This window comes from Sceloporus occidentalis, unplaced genomic scaffold (assembly GCF_023333645.1).
Source record: "Sceloporus occidentalis isolate IW3139 unplaced genomic scaffold, rSceOcc1.0.p SCAF_34, whole genome shotgun sequence".
NCBI classification, from domain to species: Eukaryota; Metazoa; Chordata; class Lepidosauria; order Squamata; family Phrynosomatidae; genus Sceloporus; species Sceloporus occidentalis.
This window is the reverse complement of record NW_028317014.1, coordinates 5,621,399-5,647,973: the sequence shown is the minus strand read 5'-3', so window position 1 is coordinate 5,647,973 and position 26,575 is coordinate 5,621,399. Positions and strand designations below refer to the sequence as shown.

At 42.9% G+C, this 26,575-nt stretch overlaps 1 protein-coding gene across 1 annotated transcript in view; it reads left to right on the top strand.

The window, feature by feature from the left end:
• The first annotated feature begins 4,911 nt into the window (after positions 1-4,911).
• The window catches only part of LOC149298185 (rho guanine nucleotide exchange factor 6-like), a 37,447-nt gene continuing 15,783 nt past the window's right edge, over positions 4,912-26,575 (top strand). Inside the window, exons 1-9 of the mRNA XM_089487655.1 lie at positions 4,912-5,076; positions 11,578-11,661; positions 15,076-15,277; positions 17,164-17,234; positions 17,873-17,967; positions 18,422-18,517; positions 21,366-21,488; positions 21,714-21,852; positions 22,491-22,550. Coding sequence (XP_089343781.1) covers positions 4,912-5,076; positions 11,578-11,661; positions 15,076-15,277; positions 17,164-17,234; positions 17,873-17,967; positions 18,422-18,517; positions 21,366-21,488; positions 21,714-21,852; positions 22,491-22,550 — 1,035 coding nt within the window. The remainder of the gene's footprint in view (positions 5,077-11,577; positions 11,662-15,075; positions 15,278-17,163; positions 17,235-17,872; positions 17,968-18,421; positions 18,518-21,365; positions 21,489-21,713; positions 21,853-22,490; positions 22,551-26,575) is intronic.

Here is a 26,575-nt window from a genome sequence, read left to right as displayed (position 1 = left end):
ACGTGGAAAGGCACTGCTGGATACCAATTCTAAACAACCGTATTCTTGGAATAAAAATAACCAATTAGACAAATGGATGCCTTCGTTTGATACAGGGGCAAGATTTCACAGATACTAAAAACCCATGTGAAATGTGCTGTTTAGGGCCGTCAATGTGCCGTAACTATCCACGGATGTCAAATCAAAGCATAAAACACGAACGCAGCTTGTGGCCACGTGCATACTTACGATGAGAACCCTTGGTTCAAAAACTTGAATGATATTCTGAAGACCCAACAAATCTTATTCAAACGTGGCAATTCTCAATGGAAACTACATGCCATAAGTTGATCCCAATGTTCCTTTCCAAACAAAACGCTGTGCAGATGTGGTAATGTACGTAAGGGTGGGTATGATTGTTTGGAGCGCGATTTCTCATGTTGCGTGTTTGTTCCAGGTTGACGTGACGTCCTGAGAGCTGCTGCTTCTGAAGGACCCACCTATGGTTTAGTGCTTCTGGTAAGACCCTAGTATATTGGCGTATGACTTGTGATTTTGAAGGCACTCTTCAGCTTCTGTAAAGCAGTGTCCTCTAGCGTGTTAAAAGAACTTTAAAATTTCCCTCAACTTTCTGCTCACGGGACTGTACAAATTAGTTTCCATGACAACCTGTCAGATGTGCCTGTTTTAAAACTCAAACATTGACATTGTTTAATCTTTTCTTTAGGAATATCCCTGTGGAGCTTCAGGAAGTGATGGTTTGAGATCATCAGGTAAAGAAAGGTAAACTTGGCCAAAAGCGGATGTGGCCTGACACGCATAAACTGGTAAAGCTGGTGTACGGTCACGAGACGGTTAGGTGTGATGGCATTTTCACCTATGCTTTTCACTATTACACCTAACTGAAATCTAAGCAGTTATACACTTGGTAAGATATACAGGTATGAACTAATAAAGGGGGTGAACAGGCATAAGTATGTAGGGTGCAGGAGAGGCTTACTAAACATTTAAGTACAGTGATTAAACAAAGTACAAGATGAATAAATCTCGCTTATGTTTGGAAGCTTTCATTCTGAGTGGTAAACAGGTGGCCGTCTAAAAAGTGGTAGAGGTTAATAGTCACATCGTGTAGGCTTGTCGCCAATGAGCAGCAAGATATGGAGTGAATGGTTCTTATGTGAGCCGCTTTAAATTGCTTCCTACATAGTATTTACCATACTAGGGATACAGATGAAGTTGCAGGTAAAGCAGCCATGCCTGCTAGTCTCGCTGGTCCGCTATACCTGTAGGTGACACGAATGCTTGGCCCATGGCCCCCGGTCTATTGCCATTAGCTGAATTTATGTTCCCACTAAAATCACAATCAAGTTGGCAACAGCGAGTTTTCCTCTCAATGTTCTTCAGCTGGACATCTGCTACAACTGCATTTATACCATGTTTTTTGATCTTTGTACATTCATAATAAAATCACTACTTTTTTTTTTTGAAATGGCATTGTGTATTATTTGTGAAAACTGCGCAAATTAGATTTTTTAACAATGCGGGCATTAGAAGTTAGACTGCTGGTGCGCTTGTCAAGTTCTGTTTTGCTTTCTCGTCCATCCAGTCTAACAAATTTTACTAAGTCACATCCAAGATCAGCAGGAACTCTCTGAAGTCCCTGGTTCCTGTCTAGATCATACTTTTTTTTATGAAGAAGAAAAAAATCACATTTAATATTTGGCTGAAATTCAGTAAAAATTTCCATAAGGCTCTTGTAGTAAGACTCTAGCACTCCATGTTAAACTGCAGGGGCTCTGGTGCATTTTACGCGATAGAGGTATTTAGCAAATGTAGTTTTTCATGCAGCTTCTCCCTTAGCTGTCTTTGATGAGTAAACATGTCTGCACGTGCTTAGAATGCCAAGTGAAGTCGGCTAATTCCACGTTTCACAGGCGTACGTGTGATCGGCTGCCGCTTCAATAATTCAAAACTCGGTGTGTAAAATGCTTCATTCATGGAGTTTAATTCCTCAGCTGTGGTAATGACACAACTTGGGCCTCTATGCAGTAAATTGGAGTTGTCCTAAATATGTAGGGAGGACATCACTCGGATAGCATTGACAGCAATAGTTTGACGTGTCAAATACAAAATGAGGACGTGTTGCCATACCACGAACGCGGGACTTGATGTGGGAACTCCTGGCGAGTGAAGGGTCGGATGTTCTGCACTCTTGAGCCTAGAAGTAGGCAGGGAGTTGTGAGATTTATCTTGGCTGGGTATGGAAGGTGGTGGGTCCGGGTTACATTTAGCGTATAGTGTATAATCTCAGTTTTCAAGACCTAAGGATCGACATGAAATTACTTGTGTAGCGCCATTGTATTAAAATGCTGCGCATCGGGTAAACGGGACGCAAGTATGTGACAGAAAACAGGCGAGGAGGGTGCTGTGCAGCTAGAGATGTTTGCTGTGTTTAGAATAACGGTAACAGGGCTGGGAAGCACAGAGAACACGTTGGTAGCGTTCTATTTTCAAGAAGACCGCAGGACAAAATATAAACCCGGGATATCGGGTTATGTCACGGCATTTAACGTGGTGTTTTCTGTAAAGAGATGAGTGAGGGGCAATGTTTTTAAGCAGCTCCTGTAAGCAGACAAAATGTTCTGTGTGGGACGTTCATGCGTGTGGCCCCAGAGCCAGAGGAGCGAGAGATACGGGGGCCACCCTGGCAGAAATTCTGGTAAGGGGCTGAGCATCTTTTTAGATTAGGTCTTTATGTGGAGGAAATGGATAAAGCAATCTGTAGCTTGAATATTGAGGCAAATTGGGCATAAAAGACGATCAACTATGAATCTCCAGGTGGATAATGGGTGTCTTATCCACACACGAGTACTTGTCCCGGAGGGCCACAATCAGCTGCTGCAACAGGTCCCCTCCCAAAAAAAAATTGGCCTCTGTAAAACATGCCGATATATCCGTTAAAAACGTCGCATCGTAGAAGACTAGACAGAATCTGCCATTTTACTGCGTGACTGCTCAGACGCTAAAAGACGGTGATGCCACAGGGAGGAATCAGAATAACACCCAATGGAGGTCTCAATTTACATCTAAACACTTTTCATTATAAACTAAGGGACTGATACACTTTTGTGGACTACAACTCCCAAAGCACTCAGCCAGAAGGAAGATAAGCTGCAAGTATTTTTCCGTATATTTGCTCTGAAAAACCCTTGTCTTATAATCAGACCTCAAACAGAGACCACAAGACTGATCCAGATCCCCCGAAGCGCCGCAGGGAACCTGGATCCTTTTCTCCGGCAGCCGGTGAACGCCTGTGCAATGCGCGCAGACAACCTTCGCTGCTACCAGCACTTCCTCTGGGGCTTCTATGACGGAGTTCCAGCGTCACATGACTCTCTGGTGCTCAGCCATAGAAGTCCCGGGTAGCAGCGGAGGTTGTCTATGCGCAGATGTCCACCGGCTGCCCCACTTGACGCCAAGGAGTCAGGAGCACGGGGACAAGTCTATGGATCCATCGGTAAATTGGGGGCGGGGCATATAGGGGGGTATAAGGTATATCGGAGGGGGGGGCAGATTGGCAAATAGGTAATAAGGCATAGCTGGTGGGCAGAGTGGAAAATGGGGTATAAGGCATATCAGGGAGGCAAATTGGCACAGAATTACAATGCATCCCCAGACTTGTCCCCCATGCTCCAGAATCCCTGGTGTCTAGGCGACCCGGAAGGTCATGTGACACCGCTCAGAGCAGAGGCGTTCGCTGGCTGCCAGCATTTGCTCCCATTTAATCTCAAACCTCATCCTATATTTGAACAATTTGATTCAACTAATCTATTTTATTGAGTAGTTGGTGCAGCCCTGGTTATCATGGATTAGTTGATAACTAATTTAACTTCCTGAACATCTAATTCTAGCATCTTAAAGCTCCAACATTTCTTAAGGTCAATTTGTTAAAGGGAGAGCTGCGTATTCGCTCCTTCACTTCACAATGCATTGTGAGGGGCCAACCCCAGAGATCTTCTGTACCAGGAAGAGCTTGGCTGGCCCTGTATAATGTATAGTTAAATCAGCAACGTCCACCACTCCGTCTAAAGAAGAGGGACTCTGACTACTTATCTGGCCTAGAAACTGCAGCCCTGCTGCGGCAGTTGCCCTCTTCCTCCGTCATGCCTGACCAATTAGCAGTAGGAAAGAGTTCCCATTAAACCCAATGGGAGTATTTACAGTGCTGGAGGTGATGGGACTCTGGTATATCACATATATCCTCTATACGGAGAAAACCGCCAGGATTTGTCCCTCATTATTAGTGAATGAACCCCTTCTTGTTAAGCAACTTGGCCTGAAAAGTAACAGCCGCCATGGAGTAAAGCAGCTGACATCGCCGCCACCGCCGCCTTCAGGGTGTCGTTCGCATCAAACAAAAAAAATAAAGATTTTACCTTTTATTTCTAATTCCACACAGAAAAGGAATAAATTCTTCCATGACACAGAAAAAGAAGAATTTATTCCTGTTTTATGTGGAATTAGAAATAAAAGGTAAAAAAGTTTTAAATTTTATGTTTAGTTCTAAAGAGCAACAATATATCTTTAGCCTGTTTGGGAATTTGTTTCCCTTTTCCGCCTCGTAATACATCCAGGTTCCCGTTACCGCGGGCCAGAGCTCCCATCGCGGGAGTCACCGGTGTTTAAGCAGGGATGCCCTCGTCGCGCCAAAAGCGTGTGGCTCCGGCGGAAATCAGACGGTTAGAGGCAGGCATTGCGAGGTACCTGAGGAGAAGCTGAGAGCCGGCCGGAGACGGAGCCGCGCGCTTCCTGCCTGTCGCTCTATATGGTGCGGCGCCTGCGAACGTTAGCCCGACCCGCGCAAAAAAAGGAAGAAGTGACGCAGATGCGATCGCAGAGGCGGCTGACTTGTCCGAGCTGCCCGGCACCGCTATGAACCCGGAGGAGCAGGCCGTCACATGGCTCATCTCCCTGGGGGTATTAAACTCTCCCAAGAAAACCATCTGCGACCCAGAGGACTTCTTAAAATGCAGCCTCAGGGACGGCGCTGTGCTCTGCAGGCTGATGAACCGGCTGCTCCCGGGATCGGTGGAAAAGGTAACACGTTTCGTACATCGGCGATCGATGCCTTTCTTTATCGTGTATGTATTACCGGGGTGACAGAGGGCTGGGAGACGCCCTGCTCGTATATGCAAACCCAGGTCTCAAAAGTCTCTTCGCCAAACCACGGCCCAATAATTCGTTTGAATAGAGAAAACATTTTGGGGGTAAAACCTTCTCCGATTATTCGCAACCTATTGAACCAACGCTAGGAACGGGCTAGGCCACCGGGGGCTACAAGGGGTTAATAATTCAGAAGCCGCAGCGAGTCCCGTCTTGTCAAGTGTCAAGGTTTTGCATAATTTACAGGTCACGTGATAGCGCCGGATTTAGGTTAACCCACTGAGTGCCGGTGCTCTGTCAGTAGGTTATAGGGGGCTGGTGAAACGCCCTGGGAGTTTAATGCAGAGGCTGGGGAATGGGGCAAATATCTCTCCAAAGATAGGATGCTCAAAAACCCATGGCAAGTAATCTGGGGAGGGGAAGTAAAGCCAAGTGGCCCCATCAGCTCCTTGTCCCCATAACTAACCTACACATTTACACCCACACTCTCACGCTTACACACTCGCCCTAACATACTTCAACTATCAGACACGCTTACACCGAATGAGGCCGGATCTGCACAAAAGCTGCAGCTTGCAATAAAATCTATCTATAGTCTATTGGATGAATCAGATCAGCTAGGACTATATATTTATTATTAATCATTATTTTCTTTTTTAAGATATGGAGGTTTTACAGGGCATGGGAAGCCTTAACTGGCCTCTGTACCAACAGCAGAGATGGGGAACTGCTGTATTATTATGTAATTATTACATCATATTTAAGATAATGCATGCAATAGCTTAGTGTTCCTTAAATTTTTGTGTCCCTGTCCTGTATGAATGCATTGGGGGGCTCTGCAGAATCCCTCCATATATACATTAACCTCTTCCACAAGAACTGCCCCCGCTGAATGTAAAACACAAAAGCATTGCCAAAAGACAGGGCCATGCAGTGGGCAGTGTGCTGCAGCTCTGGAGCTGAAGCTTCTCCTAAAAGTACTTTTTACTTTTTTTTTTCTTTGGTAAAGAATGCATATCAAAGTCCTCTCATGCGCATTGTTTATCGGTGGGCCCTGCACTAGACGGTCCCTTTAACTAAATAAGATTTGAAGAGCTGCAGGTCCTCTGCACAGCACTAAAGAGGCAGCTCAGTCTTCAGGAGCCGTAGATGCCATGCATGCTTTCCAACATTTTTAATGGGGGAAGGGAGCAAAGTGGCCATGATCAGTATTCACACGCTCACACTTTCATCGCTGTCCTCGCTTCCTCCTCAGAGTTTCCGCTCTCCTCGTATCAAGTCACAATGTTTTGATGTCCGCTTAATGGCCTAGACCAACAAAGCCTCTGGCGGCAGCAGCAGCAGCCCCCATGCTTTATTAGAAGGGGCATTATGCTCCTCAGTGGGGCAGTTATTTCTGGACCATTTACACCATGGCAGTCTGTGTTTAGCCAATGCTATATATCGCCATCATATTCCGTAGCGCTGTACAATGGGTAGACAGGACATGACAAATATTATATAACATAACAGTTTGACTTACAAAGCTCGTGGGTGCTAAATATGCTTGTTCGTGAATGAACTCTGTTGCATCAGAGTTTTTGGGTCTATTCACTTAGTAAGGGTTGCAAAGCATCTTGTTTATTCACTGATACGTCACACGTGAGTGATGAGAGCTTTATGACGAAAAAAATGACAAAACTTCCCCGCAACCTTTAAAAACGAATGTATGAGGTCCATCCAATGGGCGTGAAGAGAGCAGTCAGTGAAAATGACATCAATCCGCGCAGAATATATAAACTTTTTCCCAGATCAGCCTTTTAGAATCTCCTGGCTCAACAAATGTCGCGGGAGGGGGGGGGTGTCTCTAATGAGTTCACCTGTGTGCATGCATGGTATGCACCCATTGTTTTAAATCGCAGTTTTTCCAGCCACTGATTGGCAGCTTCAGGCAGCCAATCAGTGTTGAGAATTGGCAGACCGTGGAGGAGTCTGCCAAAAGTATTTTATTTTGTAAGTACTTTATGTTTAGTCATAAAGGTAAGTATCACGCCGGGCAGCAATGAAGTGAAACTGCTTCTATAGATAGAATACCTTTTAGGAAAAACAGTCCTGCTTTGGTATCCCGCTTTTTGTGTTGGCGCTCGTGGCCAAAATAAATGTATTTCAGTCTTTTAAATCCATAGTGCTGATGAAAAGTGTTACATATTTTATTACACAGAATGATCTGTTTCTATAGAGATGCCAGCTTGTGGCCCCCTCCTTCTCCTTTTTCGTTCAGGCAAATTACTTCAGACTATTATCCAGCAGGTGGCGCCAAAGCACTGCTTTCCACCCAATCACGTGGTCTGTGTTAACATGTTTCAGCTTCTCTGTGGTATTGTAGCCTCAATCACTCTGCCTGCTTCCTGAATGCGATGTTGTAATCCTTGCACACATTGGCAGATTTTCTGGGCTGCTATTGGTCAGCCCCTTGTGAGTTGCTGATTGGTCCGTAGAGGTTTTCCAGCCCAGTTTGCTTTCTCTTCCTGTCACTGAGAGTAGATTGCATGAGTGATGAAGTGGGCTGCCAGGCTGTGTGAGAGGTCAGTAGCACCTGGGATTCTTTCCTTTCGATCGTATCTCTTGTCTGCTGGAACTCGGATACTTTATCAACAGGTCTGGGTAATGCAATTAGCTCCTTCTTAAAAGGTACAGTCCAACCATCATATGTACTTTACTGCATTTGGTAGCCAAGGGCCACTTTATACATTCTAAATACATAGAGTCCTGTCTATACCCTCCGACTTATGCAGACAGTCACTGCCTGCCCGCTTCAGCCCTCGTTCAGTGACATTTTCAGGGAGTCTAATGGGGTTTTTATGGGAGCTTCTTCCTGCCTTTGATAGCCCGCTTCTATGTCTCTGAGGATGGGACAGTATGCTCCAGCTCTGGAGCTGCAGCATCCTTGGCAGAACGATAACTCTGATTCTTTTTTTTCTTTTCTTCTTTGGCAATGTAAGGGTTAAGTGCCAGCTTTTTGCCGTCCAACAGTCTACTATATCAGATAAGTAAGTTAATTCCATACGTTTTTGTTTGTTTATGTAAAATGTATACATTTTCCTGCAGGATAAAGGCGGTTCTGTTTGTGAAAGTAATGTGATGTATGGTATTGTATTGCGTCTGATGATTAGAAACTGTTTCTTTACGACATTTTCTCAAAATATATTTGTCATTCCAAATTTATTTTAATTTAAGATGTTGCCTGTATGGCCGCAACTACCTGTTTTTGCATTGAGATGCTTTGTGGTTTTCATTCACACTTTAAGGCAGTTACCTTGTTGTACCCTAAAGCGTTTGCCCTGTTTAATACATACACGTTTAGCGCGCATAACTCATCACCACAGCTCCTAGTGTAGAGGACTGCATCGGGATGCGGGTCCCGCGGGACCTATCAAACAACTTGCGGGTGCGGGCGGTTTTTTTAGGTGTTGCGGGCGGTCAGACAACTGCGGGTCCCAGTAATCCCGTGCAGTTTCGCAAGGCTGCCTTCTCATTGCTCGCACACAGAGTCTCTTCTCTTCGTCCGCCAAGGAACCCAGCAGGGTCACGTGAATTTACGTTGCATGATTCTGTTCCCGCTTCCCTCGGGCGGGACAAGAGAAGAGACACTGAGTGCGAGCAACGCGAAGGCAGCCTTGTGGGAGTGTGTGGGAAATCTACAGTTTAGGTAAGCGGGTGGGGGAGTTTTATGAACCAGTATGAATGAATGAGTTGTGGGAGCGGGATTAAGAAAACAGTCCCGCGCAGGGCTCTATCCTAGTGCGCCATTACCACATCCAGATCACTTTGCAAGTAGTTTGATGAAAATAAACTGCCAATTTCACACAAATGCACAATGTTGTCACAATAGACTGTGAGCGACTGTCTGAGGGTTGACCGTGACCTGGTGTGCCAAGGATGACTGAATGTAAGTGAATGGAGTGGATGAAGTAAGCAGACGACATGGAGAGAAGTGAAAAGAGGGCCATTGGGAAGTCTGGGCAAAACTGTACAGGACATGCAATAGCAGAGGGTCTTTGCTCACACAGTTAGGGGTAGATGGAGAACTGAGTGACACAGACAGACACATGATGTGGAGGAAATGCTAGTGGAGAAGTTCTAGTATGTTTCTCCACACCCAGTACGGGACAAGCATGAGTATAATGAGAACAATCATGATGATGGCCACCTAAGGGGTCCCAAGTTTGGGTATCAGGAGAAACTGGCGATTTTCATCCTGCAACACAAGGCCATACTGTTTAGGACTGAGAAGGGAAAAGGGTGTCACTGAGATGAAGAAGTGGGCATGGTGGCATCAAGAGGAATAAGTGTAAGATACTAGTGAAGAGGAAGATGACAGGTGTGAAAAGAGCTGTTACTCACCAGCACCAGGAAGGTTGGATGCCACTGGAGCGTCAGTATAAGTTAAGTATGCGGCACTGTTGGACGTTAGGCATTTGCCCAGGGTGCCAGAGTGCCAGTCTGGGTCTATAAGCAGCCAGACGTTGGCAGAAAAACACCCCCATTAAATGAATGGAAGCACTTTCTGTGTGAGAAATGGGCACAGGCAGCAGGAGGTGTGTGTCCAAAGTCCTATAATATTGGGAATAGACTTGACGTTCAACTTGGTGTTTTGTTTTCTGATAGAATAATTGATGCCATTCTATTTCCGTGCGTAGCACAGCTGTAGTTATTTGAGCTCACATGTTAAACATACATTGCACGGCTAATCTTTTTGTGATAACCTTGCTTCTTAAGTGTTTGTGTACGTAGGTGTAGGCGATAACACGCTTATAAAAATGATTTCATACTGTGTCTTCGAGATAAGTTCACCCGTAAATGTCTTTCCTGCATATAAGGTAGTTTTAGGACTTCTTACATTGTTGAAGTAAAAGTGGTATGGTCCAGAAGCAGATTGTTGGGATCTCCTCCAGAATATACACTCACTGGCCACTTTATTAGGTACACCTGTTCAATTGCTTGTTAACACAAATAGCTAACCAGCCACTGACATGGCAACAACAATGCATTTAGGCATGTAGACGTGGTCAAGACAACTTGCTGAAGTTCAAGCCAAGCATCATAGTGAGGAAGAAAAGGGGATTTAAGTGACTTTGGGCATGGCATGGTTGTTGGTGACAGACGGGCTGGTCTGAGTATTTTTAGAAACTGCTGATCTACTGGGATTTTCACGCACAACCATCTCTAGAATTTACAGAGAATGGTCAGAAAAAGAGAAAATATCCAGTGAGCGGCAGTTGTGTGGATGAAAATGCTTTGTTGAGGTCAAAGGAGAATGGTCAGACTGGTTGAGATGACAGAAAGGCAACAGTAACTCAAATAACCACTCGTTACAACCAAGGTTTGCAGAATCCAGAATCACAACACGTCGCACCTTGAAGCAGATGGGCTACAGCAGCAGAAGACCACACCGGGTGCCACTCCTGTCAGCTCAGAACAGGAAACCGAGGCTACAATTCACACAGACTCACCAAAACTGGACAATGGAAGGCTGGAAGAACATAGCCTGGTCTGACGAGTCTCAATTCCAGCTGCGACATTCAGATGGCAGGGTCAGAGTTTGATCTGTGGGTAAGGCTGATTGAGCTAATATGAGAAGATACTGAAATCTTGTGCTTTTGAGGACTGGAGATGATTGCATTTGCTGCGAAACAGCGCAAGAAGATTATACCGGCACACAGAGCACCAAATGATTTAGTTCTCTCCTCCCCAAATTTCCAAGGGGATCCCGAGAACCTTTAGTCCTATATAAGAGACTGAAGCGCACCCTGCCAAACAATGAAGGGAACGTGATAAACGTAATATGCTGTTACAGAACCTCTCATTCTGAAGATTCCATTCTATTAGGAGGTGGAAGGGATTGAGATGTTAAATTCTGCTTGGGTAAGGATGATCTGATTGCAGTGTAGAAAATTGGTGGCTGAAGACTAAACAAAGCAAGAGTTCAGCGCACACCCAGCAGATACCGCTCAAAAAAACCATCTAGCTAAGGTATAAATATTGGGGATTAAGTCACACTTTATGGCCATATATTGCTTAGCCGGCCACTACATCAAAGAACCCCAAGTTTGGACATAGGAGTGGGAAGAAGCGATTACTTTTTTTTCTTCAAGAGGGAAGAAAATCGGAGCAAAGCTGGGGAGCAGTATGTAGGGGTTAGGAGTTCAGGTTTTAATGTTCAAACGATGAGGAGCCAATGGAGGGACTGGCGTAGTGAGGATAAGAACCCAAGTCTCCCAGAGTTATTCAGGACGGATTGGAAAATGGTGAAAGAGGTGGAGGCCGATTAGCAGAGGGCTGCAATAATGCATGTGGGAGATCAGTGTCTCCGTGTCTTGCATGTGTTTAGTGCGATACTATAATTATTTGTAGTTGATCGGTCTGTATGTTTCAATCTTCCATTGTTCTTTGTAGTTTTTTCCGGAGCCCAAGAGTGAAGCGGAGTGCCTAGAAAACATCCGGGATTTTCTGAAGGCATGCACCAGTCTGCGGGTTGAGGTGAGTGCTGACGGAGATCACGTTTATCTGTAATGGATAAAGTCTAGCAGCCTCCACGGGACCAAACGAAATGTACTCGCGGTAACATGTTAAATAATAGATGCTTCGTTGTTTAGAATTACACGATAGGGAAGAAATTGTCCAAATGAACTCAATATGTGATTTTAGGATGGAGATTAATCTTCAGAGGATGATCCGTATTGCGCTGTGATGAGCATGCTGCCCTGTGACTCTTTTTCAAAAGACACTTCGTTAATGCGCTTTAACGTGTCTGGAGATGGGATTATTTGTCTTTTAATGAAATATCGATTGAGTACATCACGCTATGCAGCAAAAAAGCCAAATTAATCGGAAATTGTGGTCTGGCTCAACATATGCAGTTAAACATTTAAGCAAAACATGGGTAGCGTTTTGTTGTTTGAAGTAGGGCTGCAACTAACGATTATTTTCATAATCGATTAGTTGGCCGATTATTTTGTCGATTAATCGGATAAAAAAAAAGAATGTAAATTTTTCATTTTACATAATTTAATAAACAAATGATGTTAAATAAAAACAGCAGAATAAAAAAACTTTGATAAAATGCATTTCTTGTCTTCATTTCCCAACCAGCCCCCCCAATTGATGCACATTTGAGCCCAGGCTTGCCACGCTGCCTCCCACATATACCACTCCACGCTGCCTCCCACATATGCCACTCCACGCTGCCCCCCACATATACCACTCCACGCTGCCTCCCACATATGCCGCTCCACGCTGCCTCCCACATATACCACTCCACGCTGCCTCCCACATATACCACTCCACGCTGCCTCCCACATATGCCGCTCCACGCTGCCTCCCACATATGCCACGCCACGCTGCCTCCCACACACGTCACTGTGCCTGATACGCCTTATACCCCGATACACCACTCCGTCCTCCCCAGACATGCCACACTGCCTCCCCACATATGCCTTATATACCTTATACCCCCAGATATGTCACTCCATCCTCCCCAGATATGCCTTATACCCCCAGATATCTCATAGACCCCTCAGAGTCACAGACCCGTTCACAGCACACTGACACCATACTTTTATAAATAAGTACTGGGTTAATCTTCACTGCCCCCAGGATTTAGATTCCCCTTAGTTTGGCCCCCCTTTACCTCTAACTGCGCCTTAAGTTAACTTTAGTAAATTAATCAAATTAACCCTCAGTCCTCATCATTGAATTAACCCTAAACACCCCATTAACCATAACTACCCCTAAATTAACTCTAAATACCCCATCAAAACTACCCTAAAAACACCATTAACCACAACTGCCTCAAATTAACCCCAAACACCCCATTAACCACAGCTGCTCCTAAATTAACCCTAAACACCCCATTAACCATAGCTGCCCCTAAATTAACCCTAAACACCCCATTAACCATAACTGCCCCTAAATTAACCCTAAACACTCCATTAACCATAACTGCCCCTAAATTAACCCTAAACACCCCATTAACCATAACTGCCCCTAAATACCCCATTAACCATAACTGCCCCTAAATTAACCCCCACCTCCCCTAACTTTCAGCAGCCCAAATATTAATGTTATACTTACAGTTAGATGAGTGTCACAGCCATGTGGTTCTGGCCTTCTGGGAGAAGGAAGGGGGCGGGGCCAGTTGTCACAGTGATTACAGGGAGGGGCTGGTAAGTAGGAGCTGCTGCTGTGAGTCACTGAAACGGATTATATAATGAGGGGGATTTTTCAGAGCGTTTGCTCTGAAAAAACCCTCATTTTATAATCGATAATAATCGATTGAACTAATCGATAATGAAATTCGTTGGCAACGATTTTCATTATCGATTATTATCGATTTTATCGATTAGTTGTTGCAGCCCTAGTTTGAAGTGTTAATATTGCGATGCGAATGAAATGATGTTCATGTGGCTGCACGTTTCTGACATTGCAAAGTTTGACTACAAATGTATTTAAAGCAACCGAAGCGCTCCTGTAGGAAACACCTGGTCGCGCAGGGAGCTCCATCAGCAGGTCACAAGACCCAAAAGTATTACACCCTTCTCTCACACGGCCACTCTCTCCATAGCTGTTCGAAGCGAGCGATCTCTACGCCGGTGAAAATTTCTCAAAAGTCCTGAGCACTCTTTCCGCCATCAACAGAGCCACCGAAGGTAAGAAACACCGTCCTCCTCTTCCAGTGTACAGAAGAACACACTCCTGGACACATTTGCTAACAGCTCTGCTGTCCGTCTTTTCTGTTTTGTATCACTGACCACGATGGGTTGGTGTATTTATTTCAGCTGAATAACCTGCAGCTTAAGGTGTGAATAGGAAAGAATACCGATTACGTTTCAAGTATTCAAGGTTATTACTTATTTTTATTTAAAATGCACAGTTTTTAATGCATACACTTTGGAACATGCGTTCTTTAGTTACTGGAGTTAGAAAACGAGGCTTATCTTTCTATTTCTACCTCCCCAATGTCTAGTGAAAACAGGACGCATACTTAAGTATGCTTTCTGCTCATGCTGTGTAGCACTAGAATGTCCCTTCTAGTTCATGTTAGAGGCTTGGCTTGAAAGGGTAGCTGCTACGATGCTTCTCGAGAACCCAGCATTCATAATTATTTGTGTATTAACTTCTTTCCAGATCAGGCGTCGGGGAGACCATGCTCCCTTACATTATCACAATCTCATAGCTTTGCAGCCTGCACTCCCGTTAGTTCCCAAGGAACAGATTGTTCTACGAGAGTATTGAAGAGGCAATCAAAAGCTCTGGTAAGTTTCCTCCCAAGTGTGACCATCTGCATTTTGCAATTATGGGACAGATAACGCCTTTGACTGGCTGCGTTATGGATGTTAATTGCATTAATTTAATGCGGAGCCACTAATTACTAACCTGCCATGTGGCGGCTTATTTTGGACATTTTTGAATATCTAAACCTTCTATTTTTGCCGGTTTTAATGGATATGGGACGGCCTCTACTACCAGCCTGTTTCCCAAAAATAACAACCTTCGTTCTTGCGTTTAGTCCCTGCTCAGGTGGAGCGTTGGGCTCCCCAGCTAAAAGATCTGACACCACCTATGCTGGAAGGTGATTCCTCGCACTTATCATTCCTGTAATAATAATTTTTTAAAATATTACACTAACTGATGCAAAGAGAAGCTCAGTCTGAGCATTAAAACTGAAATTATCGAGATTTAAGACCAATTTTTGTCCCTTTGTTTTTACTCCTCAGCTTGGATGCTGTTTTGAATTTTTTTACTCTTACGCTGTATCTGATGTGTCTAATAGTGTGTTTTTTGTTTGTTCTGTAGACTATGAGCTCATGTTTTGAACCGTGTATCGTGTTTTGTGGGGAGGTGGAAAAACATTCCTTGTTTCCCAATTGCTTGTCTGTTTTTTTTTCTTGGTAGGATATGACAGGGAATGGCAGCTGTCAGTTAATTGTGAAAGCGCGGTTTAATTTCAAGCAGCAAAATGAGGACGAGCTCTCATTCTGTAAAGGGGACACCATCCACGTCACGAGGGTGGAGGACGGAGGCTGGTGGGAAGGCACGCTCGGTGGCAAAAGTGGCTGGTTCCCCAGTAACTACGTGAAAGAGGTGAAGCCCAATGGTAAGAGCTGTTTGATTATCCTCTGAATTAAAGCGTTCCACCGAACCGCACCAAATACGAACTGTGCCTTTGTATATTTTAATGGTTTTTAGTTGGCGGTAGCAGGAAATGTTATACACGCTTCTGGGGCTTTTTGAATTTGGGAAAAAATGCCAACAATTTGCTTTTCTTTACTGTGTAAATATTATATAAAGATCCAAATCAAACCTTATATTTTGGGAGTTCTTTACTGTGTGTATGTGTGAATATATAATCTGTGTGTGTGTATATATATATTTGTATTTTGATATAAATATCCCAAAATCGACTTTTGTGTGTAAAAGTCAGAAGGCGTTTTAAAGGTTAGAATATCACTAAAGAAGAATGCATGTTAAGGTACTTTCTGTACTATGATTACTTTTATGTGTACCTTAGGCTCAAGGTACGGTGTCTGTTTTGGTTTGATAATTCTCAATACCGATTGGCTGCTTGAAGCAGCCAATCAGCCGCAGGAAAGCAGTTTCCCCACGTGCACACATGGCAGTCCAGACCCCACCCCGGCTTTAGTATTGTGGATTTTTGTGCGTTAGAAATAGGGCTGAAACAACGAATCGATAAAATCGTTAATAATCGATAACGGAAATCGTTGTCGACGATTTCCGTTATTGATTAATCGAGTGATCGATTCGTTGTTGGCTCCTTTTACTTACCTCCGCGAGCGTTCCCTGCTTCCGCTACACGCTCTGCACTGCGTGACGGATGTGACGCGTTCCGGAGGTAAGTATTCTTTATGTCTGTGCGATTCGCTCTGTGCGAGTGGCTCCGTTCGCACAGAGCGGTTCGCGGGGGTGGGGGTGGGGTTTCAGGGGATGCAGGGCAGGGTGGGGGGGCAGGCCAGGGTAGGAGACTGAGTGCAGGGCAGAGTGGGGGTGGGGGTGCAGGGCAGAGTGGGGGTGGGGGTGGGGATGCAGGGCAGGGTGTGAGTGTGGGGGCAGGGCAGGAGACTGGGTGCAGGGCAGAGTGGGAGACTGGGTGCAGGGCAGAGTGGGGGTGTGGATGCAGGGCAGGGTGTGAGTGTGGGTGCAGGGCAGAGTGGGTGCAGGGTGTGAGTGTGGGGGCAGGGCAGAATGTGGGGGCAGGGCTGGGTGCAGGGCAGAGTTGGAGACTGGGTGCAGGGGCACAGTGCAAAGTGCTGGGTGCAAAGTGCCAGGGCTGGGTGCAAAGTTCTGGGTGCAAAGTGCCAGGGCTGGGTGCAAAGTGCTGAGTGCAAAGTGCCGGGTGCAAAGTGCCGGGTGCAAAGTGCCGGGTGCAAAGTGCCGGGTGCAAAGTGCCAGGGGTGGGGCAAAGTGCTGGGTGCAAAGTGCTGGGTGCAAAGTGCAAAGTGCTGGGTGCAAAGTACCAGGGCTGGGGCAAAGTTTCTTGAACAGTAATAGTCCACCTCTTTTCAGAATGTTTGGGGTTATTTTGTTTCATAAATATTGTGTTTGGGTTTTTGTACTTTGAAAATATTGTTTTTTTATTACATCATAACAAAATAAGAATGTTAATGTAAATTTTAAGTTGTTTTTTAACATCCAGTTCATTAAATTATTTTAAATAAACAAAAAATTTGCATATTGTTTTTTTTTATCCGATTAATCGATTAATCGAAAAAATAATCGGCCAACTAATCGATTATTAAAATAATCGTTAGTTGCAGCCCTAGTTAGAAATGTGTGTTTTGCACTGCAGGAAAGTTCCACATTTAGTCAACACTACACAACGCAAGGTACTAGGCAAGGTCTGACATTCTCCTCCTGAAATCATTTGATGATTATTATATGAATTATTGCACTGTGTGCGTTAAACACATTCTTGTCATATTATTTATGATACATTCGCAATGTCATTTCTCGCTATCTATTTAGACAAACCTCTGTCTCCGAAGGCCCTGAAAGCGAGTGAAACGGGTCAGCTGACGAAGAATTATTACACTTCAGTAAGTATGCTTTGGATCGAGTAGTATACACAGCAGCTTGATATCGCTTTGTAACGGATGTTGATAACCGTTACGGACAGCTCTACATAACCGTGGAATAACACGAGGTTATGAGTTAATAAAGAATCACTCTTTTTCCCAAGGGTGATCATAAGGTGCTCAATATATGGTAACATTAATATATATATATATATTAAAAACCACATACTGTCCTCCTTTCCAAATCTTAGAAAATATGGATGGGTTGATTCCCCGCCTCAGTCCTTGGAATAACGGATTAAAACACTCCAGATTGCCACAGATTAGTGATAAACACACCAAAGAATTGTGATGACTGTGTTAGACCCAGAGGCTTTCATTTTCAGTCTTGATATTTTGGGTGACTTTCCCTGCTCAATCATCACACTGAGCTAATTATTTGACAATCCTAATGAAGGCCGTTCCTCTTTAGACTTCAGTAAATCAGATGATTAAGACTGGGCCATTCACCATTCTATTGTTCACCACAGACGGTATGATAAGAAGTCAGGGTATCTGTCTAGTAGATTGGGCTACGAGCTGGGATGGATATGTATATATCTAACATAAAGCAGCTTGAAAATTTTACTTTATATATATTATATTTTAAATTATTACAGGTGTTGCAGAATATTCTGGAAACTGAAAGAAGTTTCTCCAAAGAACTTCAGTTATTGCTGTCCACTTACCTCAGACCTCTTCAGTCCTATGACAAGTAAGTAGAGCGAAGTTCTTGCTTGGGATCCTATGTACTATGTTTTTGTGCTCTAATGTGTACTAAATTGGCATAGTTAGGGCCAGAGGATCAATGAAGGGTCTGAAGCAGTAATTCTTACACCCGCTTTATCCAAAGCTCCATTAGCATTAACAGATGACCTTGATCCCATAGGGAAGTTAAGAGAGATTCTGTGAGCTAAGACATTATTATTCAAATAATGTAAATATGGCAAAATTCAAAAAATAACTCTCTGCATAGAAGCATAGCCTGGGTTGAATTTCACTTTACTTTTTCTAAGGTCCAAAGAAAGGGAACTCTGATCATTATCTGTATGATGATCAGTTCACATTATTTGTTGAGTCACATGTCTGAATATTTTTAAACTAAACTTTTTTTTTTTTTTTTTTGTTTCACAGTACAATATAAATGAAAATTTTTTGTTTTTTTCCAGAATCACCTCTGGGGACATCCTTTTACTTCTTGGAAACTTTGAAGAGATCTGCACATTTCAGCAAACACTGTGTCAGGCGTTGGAAGAATGTGCAAAGTAAGAAGTACAGACCATAATATTTAGCATTGTTGGTAGTTTTTCTCTTTTTTTTCAAAGGGGTTAGATTAGGAAATCCTTTAATGAAATCTAATCTGTATATATGTGCATAAGAACCAGGGGTATTGTTGAGAAATGACCAAACAAAATAATCTCTATCTCCCAAGATTGTTGGGGCCTATAGATGCCTGGCAATAAAAAGGTGAACACGTAGAAGTATATGAAAGCAGCTTTTCTAGAACTTTCTGCTACTCAATGAAAGGACATAAAACTGTGCAGATGTGTTTTTGGGCACTGTTACTTTGAACACAATCTTTGAGATTAAACAATATAGCAATCTGTCTATAATCTGAATTCCTGGGGTGTATCATCATACCTGGGAACATTCAGGCTACCCGGAGCCCTACCTTTTTAGAATGAGGGTAAACGGTCCTGCTTCCGGAGGGGGGGCTGCTGCCGAGAAGTCCCGCTTTACCTGGAGTCTTCCAGCAAAACCTGGAGAGTTCCTATGTATGTTTACCACCCATAGCTGCTGCTGCATTGTGGGTCCTGTCTTGGGTAGTGCAGAAAGAAGTTTAGAAGGGGTCAGGTATGGCGTAGGAGGCAAGAAGTTTTGGAGTACTGTGCACACAGGGTGGGTTACAGAATAGTGACGCGGTAAGTACATCCTCTCAGTCAACAACTAGTGGCTTACAAGGACATTTAAGATCCCCAAAATGTGAGAGCTTTTTGCCTAAAAAAAAACAAAAAAAAAACAACAAACTCATGTTTCTGTGATCTTTAAACAGATGCACCAGTGACAGCTTGAATCTCATTAAAGTATTTGGTACAAATGTCAGTGTTTATACAGGCCAGATCATCAGATGGTTATTTGTCACAGAAAGGGAAGATCGGAAATCACATTCTGTAAAAAGAACTGAATAGTGAAAAGATAATCATACTGCAGGGTATATGCAGCTGGCTGTGATCTCAAAAAATGCTGGCGCAATGGCTATTAGTAGCCCCAAGCATTTAAAAGATGACAGCTGCTGTCATACAATTACTTGAAATTATTTGATTTGTTTCCATAAATCAGCTACTACCAGGCCCGGACTGGCCATCAGGCACACCGGGCATTTGCCCGGTGGGCCGGGCCGCGGCAGGGCCAGATTGACTTTGGGGCTGATGGAGCTGCAGCTCCAGGCCCCTACCTTTTAAAATAGGCCCAGTCAGGACCGGACTGACTGGGCCTATGCGGCCTCTACGGCCGCATTAACGCAGGGCATAAGGGGCACCTGCCGCGACTGCGACCGGGTCCGCTACTTTAAGGGGCCGGGAAGCCCCCGCACAGGGTTTAAATTAAGACATCGGGGTTTTTTATTTATTTATTTATTTTACTTTATTTGTTAATAAAGTAAAAAAAAAAAAACGCAATGTTTTTTAATTTAAGCCCTGTGCGGCCGCAGACAGCCTAAGGCCGACCCTGGTGGGGGCTTCCCGGCCCCTTAAAGTGGCGGACCCGGTCGCAGTTGCGGCGGGCTTAAGGGGCCCTGCGCTAATGCGGCCGTAGAGGCCGCATAGGTCCAGTCAGTCCGGTCCTGACTGGGCCTATTTTAAGGTAGCGGCCTGGAGCTGCAGCTCCATCAGCCCTGCCGCGGGCCCGGTCGCAGTTGCTGCTTGCTCCGGCAACAAGGTAAGTAGGGTGAGGGAGGGAGGTGCAGTGAGAAGGGGCAGAGGGGAGTTAGATAGTGAGAGGGGGTACATAGTGAAAAGCGGGAACATAGTTAGAAGGGGCAGATAAGATGGGGAGAGGGGCTAGTGTGAATGCATATGAGAATGAATGAATAAATGTGTGGATGAATTGTGTGAATGCGTATATTGCTTGAATGATTTGTGAGACTGCATTAATGAATGTGTTAATGATTTGTGTGAATGAGTGAGTAAATGCAAAGATGGTGCATGAAGGGTGGGCTTTAACAATAAATTAAATAAATAAAAATGGGCTGCTCAGGCTTAAATGCCCTATTTTTTTGTCCCAGTCCGGGCCTGGCTACTACCTTTGTGTAATAAATCCCTATATCTTGTGAGAGGGTGCACACAAATAGTGAATAATATCACCACCACAATAGTAAAGGTTATTGTATATGCATTCACTTCTAGGCATATCTGCCTTACAAAAAAATGTAAGCAATAGAAAAAATGAAAGTAAAAAAAAAAAAAAAAAAGGAAGAATGTAGAATTTTGTAAATGGATTTTTTTCTCAAGTGTCTGGGAGCCGTCCCAAGAAATAATTGTGAGCTGTTACATTATCAATGATGGAAGCGTGCATTTATAGCTTAGCTTTTTCAATAGAAATAGGAGTTATTTAAAGTGATAATTTGCCGCTATTGTTAAACCACCAAGGCAATGGAATACAGTTCTCGAATCAGCCACTAGATGTCAGCGTAGCCCAATTGGTTTGTTAATGATGTGAAAGCTGCGTCCTTTCTGTTCTTGTGCAACTTTACTTTTACCAAACAAAGGTGCTGGAGTCCAATGTCCCGGCCGAGCGGACCGGCAAAGCAGCACAGTTTCCTTTCTCCCATTAGATCATGAAAGTTAACTGCGATAAGTAGCATTCATCCCATTTAACCCATTATTTTCCTCTGATTGTTGCGTGTGTTTCCAAGTGTACGTCTGAGTGTTTGGGACATTTATATGTCTGCCATGCTGTATTTTATGTGTTAATGCATCATATGTGAATTGGATGATTTTATGAACTATTAAGAGCATAATGATAGTCAATCATCATTTTAAAGCTGTTCTTCGACCCACAGTGACTATTGTATATATCAATACAGTGATTTATTTTTGCATTGTTTCCTCACAGGCTGCCAGAAAACCAACAGAAAGTTGGAAGCTGTTTCCTGACTCTTTTCAATCAGTTTAAGTCTTTGTACCTCGCCTATTGTACTAATCACCCCATGGCTGTCAATGTCCTTACACAGCACAGGTTAGTGGTATTTATGTGCTATTGAACCACAATTTTTGATTCTTTTTGTTTTGTTTATTGATCTCTGTTGTAAACTAGCATGTCCTGTTTTACTGTAACTCCAGTAAATGACCATCTAGGTAAGCATAAGTCGGAAAGTCCCAGAGGAAAAATTCAGACCGGGATAGCTTCCCCAGTTCTGTTCTCTAATAATGGTTCTAAACTTGTTCCGCTTCTGTTCCACAGTGATGAGCTGGAGAAATTTATGGAGTCCCAAGGAGCTGCAAACTCAGGCATTCTGATGCTTACAACAAGCCTTAGCAAACCCTTCATCAGGCTGGACAAATATGTCACCCTCCTTCAAGAGCTAGAAAGACACATGGAGGTGAATGTCTGTTGTTGTTTAACTTGTCTCGAGCAGACATCCTACAGCGCTACACACTAAATATATCTATTTAATGAGTTTTAGAGATTATCACGCGTCAGATATATGTATTAAAAAAACACACAGAGAAAGGTGTCTTACCTTCCTGTTTTAAGGATCTGGATGATTCTATCCATGGGTTATCACTGCCATGTTGTTTAGTTGCTAATTGTTGATTGGTTTATGCATCCTTTGTAAGGGTGATAAAGATGGTAACGGACAGGAAATTGTTCATATAATCCTAGACATACTGCTGTCAGTCTCAGCTTCCACGACTCTCAGAGTAGATATCACCAAAAACAAGTACACCAATTGATGTACATAAAGCACAATGTTTAGGTTGTTCTAACAACACATTTCATTGTACAGAAATTCACGCTGTTTATGGGTCCTGGACGATAACATGGAATTATACGGGGTTTTACTTTTTCACCTTTACCAAAAATGGATAAATGAGAAGTTATATGGCTTATATGTCTCAGGTTAATTTTAATGTTGACTCGTTGGTGGTAGTGGTATTATGACAGTTTTATTTTCCTGCTCTTTAGGTCGATTTTATTGCATTTCAAGAATAAAGATTTTTTTTGTTCCTTTTACAGGAAGCACACCCGGATCACAAAGATGTTCTAAGAGCCATGGCGTCCTTTAAAGCTCTTGTGGTAGGTGATGTCAATGTCTCACTTTGTTTTACGTTCATACTCCAGGCAATGATGGCAAGAGGAGTCAGGTTTAGCATTTCTACCACAACTATGATCTGTTTGTGTTGTGGAACAAAATACAAGAATGCAGCTATTTATAAAATGTTTAGACAGCATTAGAAGTTCCACAGAAAGCTTGTGGATTAGACCTCTGAGAATCAAGGGGAAATATTGACTGAAAGCAAAGGTAGACACTCTGCAGACTTTTATAGGCTACAGCAGTTGTAGTTGTAAAGTCCTCCCAATCACATAAGCAACTCTGGAATCTAGAAATTTATGTTCAGGATAGCCATATGCCTATCCCATGCATGTATAAATTCACTTACTATGTTAGCTTCTGCTGGAAGGCTGTTCCACTTATCTACCACCCTCTTAGTAAAGTAATATGTAGCCGGCCAATGCAATTTACCCCATCAAATCTTATATTTTTGAAGACTAGAAACCCCAGGGTTTTTAAAATGCTAATTATTTCCATGCACTAATTCTACCACCAGTCTTTGTCAAAAATCGCGGTAGAATTTTTTTTTCAGTTATGAATTTACAGCTTCTGATATGTCACTGCAAAACACACCAATAAGTGTTCAGCAACATCTCTTGAGGACAGTGATGCCACCCACACATTGGTTTGTCAGGCTGTTTGGGGGTAATAGGTCACATTTGGGACATGAGCAATTCAGTTCTTCAACTTGGAATTTTGACATGTTGAAAATTCTGCCCCATGTCCTATTTGGGGAATCTTTAAAGCCAGCCAATTCAGTTTACCCCCAAATATATATCAAACCATATATGTTTGAAAACTAGACACTCCAGGGCACTTCAAAAACTCGTATTTTAACCCTTCCCATGTCCTAATTCTACTACCAGCTGTTTGGTAGTAATATTTTTCCCACACACACATTGTACTTTAGGTATGAATTTACCGCTCCTGAAACATCTCCTGAGTACAATATAACACTTTTATAATGTACTGTGGCATTAGGGCGCTAATAATAATAAAAAAAAATACTGTATCGGCCGGTACCCAAACCTTTTCCACAAATAATTCTTTAATCTTTTCAAATGTTTGCCCCTTCATAATTTCTCTTGGGAACACGTAATTGTCACATGGCAAGAAAGCGGGAACTGATAGGTTGTTGACATATGCACTAAAAATACTCAAAAGCACCAACTGTAGGTAGTTTTCTTAAATTTCAAAAAAATGTGTAGGTGACAATCAAGATGTAAGTAATGGCAGTTTTTTTGGATATACATTCTGGAAAATAGTCTGATGCATGCGGACTGCTGAGTTAGTCGTATGATATAAGGCTACTTTCACATTCTCCTCACATGAGAAGCGTGTAGGAGGGTTTCCTTTGATGGCGGTGCATGGTGGTTTCAGTAAACACTCATCGACTCCAGCAATAAAAATGCATCTCTCATTAATGTGAAGGTTAATCATAGTTGGGAAACAAAGGTAAAATACAAAAGCCATACAGATTTGCTATTTTTGGAGAAATAATATTTCCTAGGTTTCATTGCTTCTCTCGTCACAAAATATATTTTGAAATCATAATCATCTCATCTTTTTTCTAAATTGCCAGATGGGGTCTTTATTCTTTTTTGTGTGTGCATATTATTGATTTTTTCAAAGATAGCCGTTATATCAACTGACTCTGTCTGTCTGGGTTGTTATAGGTCTTTCAGGGATGTTTCATTTTGATTAAATGTAGCTGGACTACTTAACCTCTCTAGCAAAGCAAAAATGGAGAAGCTATGTGTGAAAAACTGAGTACACCCTTGCTGCTTTCATAGAAATTAAGATGGAGATTCCTCCACAACAATGTGAGAGACTGATAACAGCATACAGAAAACGTATACTTCAAGTTCAAGTGGTTCTTCAAATTATGGAATTGTAAGGTGTACGTACTTCTTCACACATGGCTTCTCCATGTTGGCTTTATTGAATGAATTATGACACGGTGTAATATGTCATGTGTTGTTCATCTTGGGTTGTATTTACCTAATTTTTAGACCTGCTAAGGAATAGATAGTTGCAATTATTTCCTGTTGTGTAAAACCATAGAATTCATTTTTTCACATGACTGTATCCTATAGTGAATCGTTCAGACAGACCTATAGGCCAAATACTAGTTTTAACGCTGTTTCATAGGACCCTTCTCAATAGCACGGATATTTAGGATCTCCGATTAGCATAAGTGTCCTTGGAGGGCAACAAACCTGTCTGCACATACGTTTTAGAATCCTGTTTATACCTCTCCCAAACTACTGTAAAGCTAAACAAGAAAATATATAACATGTAGCCATCACCTGTCTGATACTATTACCATGGTTTAGTCCAGCTGCTGCAGGACTACATCTCTCATAATGCTCTTTTAGCTAAGGACCTGGCGGATGAGTATTGGAGATGTAGTCCTGAGGCAGCTGGAGGGCCGCAGGTTGGACACCCCTGGTTTAGTCGATACAGCAGTATGGGAAGATCTATTGCTTACCCTATTGAAGGATTGGTACGCCTTTTTACTGGTGAGAAAAAGAAACCACAACCGTCCCTGTCTTACTGTGTTCTGTTCATGAGGGAGGGAAAAAAGTGTTTCAGAGAAAACAGGAAAGCTGGAAACTGTGTTTGCATAGAAATGTTCGCTTTCAAACTGCGTGTTAACGGTCTCTGTTGTTTCACTTGCGTGCTTTGTCATTTGCAGCCGCATGTAGGTTATTGCTAAAATATTTAACAGGTTCTATAGACTTTCAATCACTAATGGCGAGGACAGGAAGCTTTCTAGGTTGGTGTTTGCTAGGTAGAACTGAGTGACAGATTGAAGGTTAAGAAACTTAAGGGGACAGTTTAATGTCCCAGGGAGCTATTCGAAGAACTTCAATATGCATTATTGAAAAAGTAAATAAAATATGTATTTACTTTAGGTAGAAGCTGCAGTTCCCTGACCCACCGTTGTCTAACGACTTTCTCTAGTCATTTGGTTGCTTGAAGCAAAGCAAAAATATCAAAATCTTGTCATATACAGTTGTGTGAAAAAGAAAACACACCCTCTTTGAATTATATGGGTTTACAACAATGATCTGTTCCAGGTTAGCAAGTCTAAAAGTTGGGTAAATACAACCTCAGGTGAGCAACCCACACATGACATATTACAGTGTCATAATTTGTTCAACAAAAATAAAGCCAAAATGGAGAATCCATGTGTGGAAAAACTAAGTACACCATTAGTGCTTCCATAGGAATTAAGATGGTAAGTAGCAGACAGGTTCTGCCAATTAAATGCCCTTGATTAATTGGTCGTTGGCAAGTGTGATCACCTCTATGAAAATCCGAAGTTTAAGCAGTTTGCTGGTTTGGAGCATTCAGGTGTTAACACAATACCAAGGAGGAAAGATATCAGAAATGATCTTAGAGAAGCAATTGTTGCTGCCTATTACTCTGGGGAGGGTTATAAGGCCATTTCCAATCAATTTAAAGTCCATCATTCTACAGTGAGAAAGATTATTCAAAAGTGGAAAACATTCAAGACGGTTAACAATCTTCTTAGGAGTGGACGTCACAGTGGGTGAACACATCGGCCATGTTTTCCAGGACACACATTTTTACATATTGCTGACTAGCCTAGATAAAGTGCTGCCCTGCAATATGGAAGATGTATAACTGACTAATTGGTTCCCATCTATACACCACACATACTGCAGGGCAGTGTTATATCTGGGCTGGTCCTCAATATGTAAAAATTGTGTGTCCTGGAAAACAGGCCTTATGTATACCATAGTATTCTACCGTCAAGTGTGAGGCCATCTGTCCAACAGCTTAAGCTTGGCCGAAATTGGGTAATTGGGTCCCAAACACACCAGCAAATCTACAACAGAATAGTTGAAAAACAAAAGAATCAAGGTGTCGCAGTTGCCTAGTTAAAGTGCAGACCTCAACCTGATTGAAATACTGTGGCTGGGCCTTAAAAGACATTTGTATAAACAAATATCTGCGA